General features: G+C 36.7%; 2 protein-coding genes across 2 annotated transcripts; one reads left to right on the forward strand and one right to left on the reverse strand.

Annotated features, from left to right (window-relative positions):
* The first annotated feature begins 303 nt into the window (after positions 1–303).
* On the forward strand, positions 304–1,438 carry LOC149785726 (alpha-crystallin A chain-like). The gene has a single exon (XM_089979604.1). It carries the CDS (start codon positions 372–374, stop codon positions 903–905), a length of 534 nt encoding a protein of 177 aa, XP_089835730.1. The 5' UTR covers positions 304–371; the 3' UTR covers positions 906–1,438.
* Positions 1,439–10,355: 8,917 nt separating this feature from the next.
* On the reverse strand, positions 10,356–11,683 carry LOC149785727 (heat shock protein 27-like). Its single transcript, XM_089979605.1, has one exon. The coding sequence runs from the start codon at positions 11,400–11,402 to the stop codon at positions 10,869–10,871; it is 534 nt and encodes a 177-aa protein (XP_089835731.1). The 5' UTR covers positions 11,403–11,683; the 3' UTR covers positions 10,356–10,868.
* Positions 11,684–12,055: the final 372 nt, after the last annotated feature.

The following is a 12,055-nucleotide window of genomic DNA, read 5'->3' on the forward strand; positions in this document are numbered from 1 at the left end:
ATACTGATAAATATAGGTTTGATCATGAGCACTCAGAAAATTTAAGTTGCTGAATTTGTAATATCTTGGTGTTTGCATAGGTTTACTATGGGAACTGAATTAGTACCGTGAGTCCTATAGTTTACACGATTCAGGAGTGTTTAAACTTAGCAATCGTAAACTTGGCATTTCATGCCGCTGATGGATAGTAATGCAGCTTATGTCTGCTACAGAACGTCAGCGCGCGCAAGGATTAATTAGAATTGACTGCACGTGCATATTTTTGTTTGCAGCAAGGCCTATAAATACCTGCAGATACTGAGTGCCAGCAGTACATTTCCAAGTTGCAGAAAGACAGAAGAGAGAAAATAACCAGAGTTAATTGTCCAGAAATGGCCGGCAGACTTGTGCCACTTCACATAAGTGACTGGCTTTTTTTTGATCGCCAGAGAGACTTGTTCAAAAACTGGATTCAGGAGTTCGATGACGATTTTAAAATGGACTTTAACTTCCCTACTTTCGAAGATCAGTTTAAGAAATTTGACATGGAATTAGAGAAATTGAGGAAAGAAATGTTCCGATTGGATAGCGGTGATTCCATGTTGAAGGTGGACAAACCTTTCGTCATGGATGCCAAGGGTAACAAGAAATTAGCTTTACGGTTCGACGTCCACGACTACAAACCAGAAGAAATCTCAGTCAAGACGCTGGATAACAAAGTGATGGTCCACGCCAAACACACAGAAGAGTCCCCGGGGAAAAAAGTCTACCAGGAATTTACAAAAGAGTACGTATTGCCCAATAAGATTGACTCCTTAAGGCTGACGTCAATACTTTCTAAAGATGGCGTTCTATCGATTGAAGCGCCTGCCCCGGCTGGAGTGGACGCAAAGAAGGAATATTTTATTCCCATCGAAAAACTGTAAATTGTGGACTTTATTGAAGTCTCCTTATTCAAAGACACTGTACACTGTGGACATTATACTTGGGTTTTGTATTCAAAGAGAACGTTTCAGTATTCGCAAATGCTACGTTGTTTCCTGTATCTTTTACGTGAATTTGTTTTGAAGAAAATTGTATGTACTTATTTACTTATGTTGGTGACATTATAGCAACCATATTACTTTGTAGAAAAAAAATTGATGTAGACGGTAGACTAAACTAGGTTTAGTGAAGCAAATAATTTTTAAAAGTAAATATTTGAATCAATATGAAATCAGATGCAACAACTCACATTAATGGTCGAGATAAGTTCCAATTTTAACAACCAAACTTGGATTGACATAACTATAGGTTCCATTGGTTGCTACTACAACAATGTTTATATTTTAATGCATTAGTTTCATTCGAGGTGGCAAATAGACAGTTTCATATTTTTTAAAATGTTTATTGAAATGCTAATATTATAATTCCTAATTGTAACTAATGTGGTCTCGAATAAATAGGCAACTAACTGTAATGTATTTTCCGATCTGCCTTATTTACTCTCTCTCTCTCTCTCATCCATTTTCTTCCGCAAAACGGTTTCTTACGAGCGATTTCTCTATCTGTCGCTTTGTATGTCTCTGTATGTCTGTCCGTCCGTCTGTCTGTATCTCTCTCTCTCGTTTTATAACATGCTGGAAAGAATATAACTAGCAATTTTAAAAGCATTTACCAACGAAATATAGTAAATAGATATAAACAGGAAAATTTACAGACTATGCATTTCAAGTGCAGTCATTAATGCTGAAAAATGTAAATTAGACAAAAGTATATTAATGTAATGTAAGATAAAAAAAATCTTGAACTAAGAGACCCTATCCACTTTTCAACGTATCACTAGTTAAAAAATCGATAATCCTATTAACTTTCAACGTATCGCCAGTCAACAAGAGATATACTATCCACTTTTCAACGTATCGCTAGGTAACAATCGATAATCCTATTCACTTTCAATGTTTCGCCAGTCAGCAAGAGATATATTATCCACTTTTCAACTTATCACTAGTTAAAAATCGATATTCCTATTCACTTTCAACGTATCGCCAGTTAACAAGAGATATACTATCCACTTTTCAACGTACCGCAAGGTAACAATCGATAATCCTATTCACTTTCAATGTTTCGCCAGTCAGCAAGAGGTATACTATCTACTTTTGAAGGTATCGCTAGTAAATAATACAAAAATCCTATCAACTTTCCAACGTTTCACTAGCAAACAGAGTTATCCTATCTATTTTTCAAAGTATCACTCCTAAACGACAGAGACGTAAATACCCACGTTTCAACGTGTCCGTATTTTCAATGTACCACCAGTAAACAACAGATACGTCGTATCTAGTTTTCAGCTTATCACCAGTAATCAAGAGGTGCCCTATCCATTTTCCAATGTACCTATAGTAAACAACAGATACGTCGTATCTAGTTTTCAGCGTACCACCATTAATCAAAAGGTGCCCCATCCATTTTCCAATTTACCTATAGTAAACAATAAAACAAGTCTTAAGCAGCTATCTCTTTAAACATGAGAAAAAATAATAACTTAAAACAAGTCGTTGTGGAATGGAGGGTAATCTCTGAAATACTTGGGTTTATAGGGATTGAAAAAAAAAACGTGTTTTAATACAAGATATTACTTAAGGTGGTTTTAAGGCAGTTTTGACTGTATGCGTTACATTCCAGTACACAAATCCTTGTATATCTTTTATTTTAAGCTGATTATACATTCTCCTTTACCTTCTTTCCTCTTTCGCTTCCATCACATTTTCCACTTATTCTTCTTCAATAGCAACACACACACACACACACACACACACACACATACATACATACATACATACATACATACATACATACATACATACATACATACATATAGGTGTATGCTTCAGCAAAATATATATATCGCTAAGTATCTCTGCTCTCTGAGATTTTAATGTTAAAAATCTAATCCGTTATGCAGACACATATGTATGTCAAGAAACTAACAAAACAGTTTCAAACACGTGAACCCTTAAATTTGTTGCTTCAAATTCAGAGGTGTGTAGGTTTTGCACGCTGTGAATCGCTTCAAATTTCAGAGGTGAGTCGATTTTGCGTTTAGCCCACAATGACACACATAATTCAGGAAGATCCCAGGAAAAACAATCGACCTACGGAAGCTACTAGCAAGCTTTTACATATGCCTACGTTGGTCGAGCCGAGACTCGAACTCACGCGGACAGAGTTGAAATGTGTCAGTGTGTGTGTGTGATTTAGATTTTTAACGTAGCTTTAACAATTTTTCAGTCATATCGCTACGATGTCTGTAGTGTGACAGTTTATAGTGATGTCTAGCACTGGGGCATCATTCCGCAGACACGTAGCATGATGTCCCACCCAGTCACATTATCCTGACACCAGGCTGACCCGTCCTAACACTAACCTCTTAATGCTGAGCTCCAAGCGAGGCAGCTGTTAGGGCCATTTTTGTAAGTCTTTGGTATGACTCGGCCGGGGATGGAACCCACGACCTCCCGCATCCGAGGCAGACGCTCTAACCACTAGGACACCGGAGAGGTAATCTGTACAACGGGAAAGTAAATAGTTGTATATGATTGGCGCTACAGGAACAGCGTTTGATAATTTCAGCGACGTTTTACAGTCGCAGTCAGTCGCCATTCTGTAGTGTCATTCTTTTTAGGTTCAGCTTAGGAGTTTTGTACTTTTGAACCAGATTAACGTCTAAAATGAACAGATATTCCCCGAACTTGCAATTTTCATGAGTCTGATATCTGAGTTACACTGGTTGATTTCCGTTGGAGACATCAAAGCTAGCCATTACTTTTAATGCACATCTCTCTTAAAATAGCTTGCTCTCGAATCTGTGTTGATACTGAAGGACGATTTGAGGACCTGATGTCACTCATTCATAAAAATAAAATCGAGGAATCTTTGCCGACCGATCTATCCTCAACATATTGGTATTCACTTTAGACACTTATCGGTATTTCTAGAGGCTCTTGATCTACTGTCGGTTGAAGGACCCTTTTGGCGATATGTAATTCTGGATGAAATCCTATGTTTGAAGACTTTGAAATCTACGTGGAATAACACAACCCTACGTCTCGTGGCCTTTTTTAATTTTGCAAATTTAAAAAAAAAATCATTGTTTTTAAATAAAAATGTTGCAAAAAATGACTATCAGAAAAGTTATACATACGGCTTACACGTACAATGTGACGTTCAAATCTCAGGTGCCATCAGATAAAGCAGCAAGTTTCATTACATGTTTGTGGGATTCATTGTTAAAAACATTGAAAGGGCAAAGTCAAGCAAAAGATCGCAAACGTTTGAGACTCTCCGTCGCGTACAACAGTTTGAAGTCTCCGATCTGGGTCGAGTTTAGTACACCTGTAGAATTAACACCGTCCAAAATCATAGACGAAATTGGACAAGTCCAAGAATCAAATGACAATTTAAAGAAATTAACCTCTTCACATGAGGCACCTCCTAAACGCAGCAGACCACATGAAAAAGTGTTATCGATGGACGAAATTCGCAGAGCCAAAACAAGTACCGCCCTAAATTGACAACTCAAAAGATCAGATGTGCTTTGTCATTGCCATCGTCTAGGGTCGAGTGTATGCCGAGAAGAACAATACCCCAGAATGGAAAAGATAATTGGAGAGCATTAGATAAACGGACAGAACCAAACAAGAGAAGCACAACTACCTTTGCATCAAGCAAGCATTTCCAAAGAGATCATGTATGGCATTTCTGAAATGCAGAAACTTTAAGACGTCTGGGCTCCTCGTTGTACGTTGAAAGTGTACCCTCTAGTGCTTGAGTACTAGATTGTCCGGATGGAAAATACATTCACGCGCATCATCATCAGGAGCATTTTAAATCCATTATCACATGATTTTGAATCCATTATCACATGATTTTTAATCCATTATCACATGATTTATTTGATATACTTATTATTGTCATAAATGTGACCAAGCATTTAACAGTCGGGAGCAGCACAGTTCTTGGAGGGAGACAAGAGTGTTTAGCTTCCAGACCTTACATTCCTGGAGAAAATAACGAATTCATTTATTTTTTTGCAAGCGAGCCTTTGTCAGTTCATAGTGTTACGAACAGTATCGCACGAAACAAATTGAACAACAGAACCGTACTTGCCAGTTATTGAGATTGTGTTCCACTCTGGAAATCTTTTCTAAACCAATATTCCAAAGGCACACATTAGCCTAGGAAAGATAATATGCCGTTTTTGTGACCAAATTGTTGACTTCGAGCATAAATGTTACATTAAAAAAATACTAGAATGAAGTCGAGGATGAATTAAAGGAAGATCAGAACAAGAACAAAAAAGTGGATTTTATCAAACGTGACTTTGAATGTACACAACAGACTGACATTCACATTCCTACTTCTTGAGTAGTTCATCGTGTTTGTGAGAAGTGTATACAACAACCAAAAGTATTTGTCAGTCCCATTTGTTGCAAATTCTATAAAGGCGTAAAAATAAAAAAAAACACAGGGGATCCCACTCTCTTACCGTTTTTTTTTTTTTTTTTTGCAGAATAGATTCTAGATCCCAACGATGACACTTGGAGCGAACTGGATATTAATATTTGCAAGAACTGCCATTAAAATGCTACAGTCGTGGCTTACACTTTCTCGGAATAAGACAAAAATTTCTTCTGAAATATTATTCGGAACAAGACCAAATGCCTGATAGACACCATAAATGGATCCAAACTTATCTACACGATAGTGGGACAAGTACAGTTTAGAGATTCTATGAGTTATTTGACCATGCCTTTGAATAAAGTGGTTAAAATATTTGAAACGACAGTAATGACCAAAGGTTATTTTCCATACTATTGTAATACTGAAGCTCGTCAACACTTTGTGATTCTGTATATGCGTGAGGTTTACAAATACGACCTTGACGGTATGCACACAGAACAACGAAAAACATTTAACACTTGGTACCAAACTCATTTTTCACACACATTTTTCTTGCATGTTGTTTCCATTTGTCTTTCACACAAGTAAAGCTTTGGCGGAATATCGATGGTTAATAGAGAGATAGGATTGTGAGGGTATGATAGTTTTTTCTCATACACGGATTTCTTTCGAAATTAATCCACGCGATTTAGTGATGATATATGCTTCTTGAAAGGATCGATACCTTCGTGATCCATAAATATTTGTCGAGATTTTCCACAGCAACGGCCAAAAATGTCCACCTGAGATCGGCAATATTTCAGTATGTCTTCTTCAAAGTCAAATTATTTACGAAAAGGTTCGCCTCTCGCAAGGACACGGATACAGACCCATCACTATCTATATAAGCTTAGATAAGCGGGCTCAGTAGTGTGTGTGTGTGTGTGTGTGTGTGTGTGTGTGTGTGTGTGTGTGATTTGGATTATTAACGTCGCTTTATAAAAAATCTTCAGACATATCGCTACGATGTCTGCAGTGTGGCAGTTTACAGTGATGTCTAGCACTGGGTCATCATGCCGCAGTCATGTAGCCTCGTGTCCCTCCCGTCACATTATCCTGACACCAGGCAGACCAGCCCTAACACTAACCTCTTAATGCTGAACGCCTAACGAGGCAGCTGTTAGTACTGTTACAAGCCAGGGGACGGGGCGCTATATACCATTTTTATATGTCTTTGGTATGACTCGGCTGGGGTTCGAACCCGCGACCTTCCACATCCGAGGCGGACGCTCAAACCATTAGACTCAGTAATTAACACACTGTAAAATAAATGATATATGTTTAAACTCTGTTCTAGCGGAATACATTTGATTACGTGTCCTTTTGTAAGTTGCTCAAACCAAAGCAGCTGCGCCAATGAGTATTGATTTTGTGACCTTTGGATACGAGCGTATTAGTGTGAAAAAATATTATATTGCGATAGTAAATACTGCTTATTTTAGTTGGTCATATTGGTACTGGAGTGTTTAGTGTAACAAAAATATTATCCTGCGCCGTGTCTCATGACCTTTATGTCTCAGACGGTAGCCCGCAAGGTACCGTTTGTAATGGTGTGATTAGACAGGTGTCGGTATAACATGGTCATCCTTGTCAGTATGCTGCAATTGAAGAATGGTTGGATTATGTACTAGTGAAAAGTTCAAAGTCATGCAAGGGCCATACCTGACATTTTTAATCAGGCATATAAAACTTGACCTAAATCTTTTTTTTTAAAAAAAAACATTTATAAAGGCCTTCAAACATTATTGAGAAACAGGAAATTTGTGACGAACTGAAGTGGACGGGCAGACAATGGTCTCTTCTTTATCATTGCGGTCTTGGACAATGTATCAATTTTTTGTTGTTGTTGAAGGTTTTACTTTCTCAATTTCTGTCATGCTGTCATTGAATTTTATTGATGAAAGCAACAAATTAAGGAAAGAAAAATGATATTAAAAAGGATTTCACAGAGCAGAATTAAATCAAATATCAAAAAGATTCTGATAAGATGGATGCGAGGCTATTTGTTTCTTTAAATTTCGAATTTTGTTAAGCTTGTTTACGACTACTTTCTCCGAAAAATTGGATCCCTCCATTTTATTTTTCTTGTATTGTTTGTGAGTGAATTTCATTATTTCTACTTTTTCAGGGTCGTTTTCATTTAGTTTTGTTGTGATTTTGTTTTGTTCTGTTTTATTATGTTGTTATAAATTATGATACAGCAATCTGGATTCTTCACTCTGCACCATCACCGCTAAGAAAACGCCTCTGCTATATGGAGATTTACTATTCAATGTTGGATATTATGCCTACACCGACCAGCTTAGAGGATACGTATGTATGTTAAGGGTAAGAACATCGTTCCAAACAGTTGGCCCCATTACTTTGTTTATATTTAAGACGTCGAAGCCCACTCTTATATATGTCGTGCTTGTAATTTAAAGTAAATAAAATTCTTGGTCGTAATGTTTTTGCAAAACGTAAAATTACCCATGCTTATTATTGCACATTCGTAGTCTTCAGTTTCGGAGGTTCGTAGTTTGCGCATGATCTCAAGCTGTTTAATTTCGGAGGTAAGTAAATCTTACATGTAGTCCACAATCCCATAATCATAAACAGAGGTGATTGGCTTTGAAGGACACCGGAACTAGTTAAATTGCCTGGATCTTCTACAAAGGCGATATGTTTCGGTTTGACAGTAGCTTGAGTGTAATACAAATTTTAGCATTCTTTTCTTAAGTTAAATCAACGATGAAAAATATGTATAACATTTAAATAAATAAAATTGAAAAATTAAAACTTTCCTTATTGCCCAATCTAAATCCTAAAGACAGCTATACCTTAAATCAGTTTTTTTTTTATCAAGATGGATTGCAACGGGTGAATCAGTACAATCTGACCTATGTAGATCGCACCAAAATGTTAATATGATGTAATCAACTGTAATGTTTATAACATGATCAGATCATCATGAAACAAATAAATAATAAAAATACAAAAGTACAAACCGTCCTTGAAGTATCATCCTGGTAAGAAATTACCCACCCCCTCGAAAATTATCAATGAATATATCAATTATCCACTCACTTTGTCCATTCATTCAGTGAATCTTCTCTCTGCATACAACAAGCGAGAGGTTACAGAGGAGCTGAATGTTGCATCGATGTGTTTCAACGTAAACGAGAAATATTGTGTATGTTGTAGTTGTTGTTGTAGCAGTAGTAATAGTAGTAGTAGTTGCACCTGTTGTTGTTGTGGAATAAGAGGTGGAAGAATAATAATATAATAGAAACAAAAACATACAATCAGATTAAAAGAGAAAGACAAAGTAGGGAAGCAATTTAATTTTTCAACGGCAGCACATGTAAGACTACATTTATTAAGTACTCATTGGCGTTAAAAAAAATATATTTCAATGTTCCATAAACCAAGTTATTATAAAGATTAACCTTCTTTAATTGACAACCTGTCTTAAGCGACCACTTTTTTCACGTTCTAAGAGATAGCTGCTTAAGACATGTTTTATTGCTTACTAAAGATACGTTAAAAATGGATGGATCATCTCTGTTGTTTTCTTGTGATACGTTGAGAAATGGATGGATCATCTCTGTTGTTTTCTTGTGATACGTTAAAAAATGGATAGAGCATTTTGTATTTACTAGAGATACGTATTGTTCAGAGCGATACGTTGGAAAATGGATACGGCATCTATATTGTTTACGGGCGATACGTTGAAAAATTGATACGGCATCTATTTTCTACGAGCGATACCTTGACTATTAGATATGGCATCTCTATTGTTTATGGGCGATACGTTGAAAATTGGAAATGGCATCTATGTTGTTGACGGGCGAAACGTTAAAAAATGGATAGGCTATGTCTTGTTTATTGTTGATATGTTGAAATATGGTTATGACATCTGTATTGTATAATGTTGATATGTTGAAATATGGTTATGACATCTGTATTGTATAATGCTGTTATGCCGAAATATGGTTATGACATCTGTATTGTATAATGCTGTTATGCTGAAATATGGTTATGACATTACTGTTGTTCATTGGCAATACGTTGTAAGGGGTCTCTTGGTGCTTCTCAAGATTTTCTTAACATACTTTGTTTTAATTTACAATTTTCTCAACATTAATTACTTCACTTCAAATAGATACACTACGTTTGCTCCCATTTAAAACCGTTTGCTTATCTCTTTGATATATCATTGGCTGTTCATTCTTTTATCATTGCAAGCTCTATCCTCTCCATCCTGTTATGAAACGAGAGAGAGAGAGAGAGAGAGAGAGAGAATCTTTCACAATAAACCGAGAAACAGGATCGTATGGAATCAGGTCACAATTAAGAGTTCAGGTTCAGTATCTACGAATGTAGTTCTAGTCGATTTTTAGAACATTTTTTCCTCTTTCATTTTGGTGGTGATAGAAGAGTTAGATTTATGCATTTTTTTGTAGGGATTTAAAGATATATTCTTGAGAACATGAGCTCAGAGTGTGGTTTTCCGTGTGTATTTCGGCGACAGTACACAGTGAATAATAAGGCCTCGGCGATGATCCAGAAGTGAAATCTGTGTTCTGTTTACATGCTGCTCTGTTTACAGTCTAGCCTCTCAAAAAAATGCAGGTCAACCTTTGACAAGAACTTCACAGTGAAGCCATCTTTGAAGGTATTTTAGATTAACATATGATTTGTATTGATTGTCATACAGTGGAATGATCAGTACTGAGAAACAAATGTAGAGAATATATAGTAAAATTAATTGTGTTCTATGTTCGTATAGAAAGATGGACAGACAGACATATATGGAGAGAAAGGGAGACAAGGGAGGAAAGTGGAGAGAGAGAGAGAGAGAGAGAGAGAGAGAGAAGAGGGGAGATACGGACAGGAAAATTAATTATAATTAGTTACCTGTTCATGGTTATTTATTCGAGATCACATAATTTACAATTTGGAATTGCCTTTTTTGTATTCCAATAAGCATTGGTAACAATATGAAACTCGCAGTTTGTCCCCTCGAATGAAACTGCTGCATTAAAAAGTATAAACATTATCGCAGAAGCATCCATTGAATCCTAAACTTCTGTCAACATGTGCCTTCGTTTGTAATTTTGGTTGTCAAACTTGGATTTATAATAAAGCTGATTTGATTTATTTTGTTCTGTGTTCATGTTGATTCAAAAAAATGTTCTCATGATGTTTCACTAAAACACTTTTGGTCTGACGTCTATTGAGAATTGTTCTTCTAAAATGTAATGCAGACACTGTATTGGCACAGACACGAGTACAAATAGTAAAACTTACAAATGATAATAATTTTTTGCATTAAATCATGTTAAAATTACATTAAATAGTGACATTTTCCAATATTGATATGTTTTTGAATAAAAAGTCCTACAATATTGTTCACAGTTTACAGTTTATAGTTTTTCGATGGGAATAAAATATTCCTTCCTTGCATCTACTCCAGCTGGGGCTGGCGCTTCAATTGAGAGGACGCCATCTTTGGAAAGCGTTGACGACAGCCTCAGTGGGTCAATTTTATTAGGCAATACGTACTGTTTGGTAAATTCCCTGTAGACCTTTTTTCCAGGGGACTCTTCTGTGTGTTTTGCGTGGACAACTAGCTTGGTATCTACCGTCTTGACTGTGATTTCTTCTGGTTTGTAGTCGTGGACGTCGAACCGTAAAGCTAATTTTCTGTTACCCTTGGCATCCATGACGAAAGGTTTGTCCACCTTCAACATGGAATCACCGCTATCCAATCGGAACATTTCTTTCTTCATTTTCTCTAATTCCATGTCAAATTTCTTAAACTGATCATCGAAACTAGGGAAGTTAAAGTCATTTTTAAAGTCATCATCGAACTCCCGGATCCAGTCTTTGAACAAGTCTCTCTGGCGATCAAAGAACAGCCAATCACATGTATGAAGAGGCACGAGTCTGCCGGCCATTTTGTGAACAATTTAGCTAATACAATCTCTGAGATCTTAAGTCGATGGTTCTTTGCTCTCTACCTTTCTAAAGCTCTCGAAATGTACCGCTGGCACAATATATCTGCAGGTATTTATAGTTCTTGCTGCAAACAAAAATCCGGCACGTGCAGTAAGTAGACTCTCTATGGTTACCTGCGGATCTTGATAGTTTCGTATTATACGTGCTGTTGTATCCTTATATATCTGCGGAACGAACCCCAACTTTTACAAACGCTGCATAAATGCACTAGAGAAAATATTAGATTCGACTCGCAATAATTCCTGCTGATTTTTTTAGAACATGAGTCAGATGACGACTGACTAGTCACATGTCAGACACGGCAAATTCTTTTAATCCCAGTCTGTTTATTCTCGTTGTAAGATCACTCCCTGTTGATGATCAAAACATTCTTATTATCTGAAGCAAACGTATTATTTTTAGCAAAGGAGCGTTAGCTAAATCAGCAAGGATGGCTTCAACTGGATCGGTATTCTGGTCTCGGGCCCGTTGCCAAGCCACCAGACTATCCTGGTCGAGGGCTTTAGTGCGTATATGATCAATACTGCAATTTATAATGTATTCTGTGCCTTGAAAATTCTAATGCCTGTTGAGGAGCCTAAGCAAATTATTT

This window comes from Sinohyriopsis cumingii, chromosome 13, assembly GCF_028554795.1.
Source record: "Sinohyriopsis cumingii isolate HCF-2022 chromosome 13, ASM2855479v2, whole genome shotgun sequence".
Taxonomy (NCBI): Eukaryota; Metazoa; Mollusca; class Bivalvia; order Unionida; family Unionidae; genus Sinohyriopsis; species Sinohyriopsis cumingii.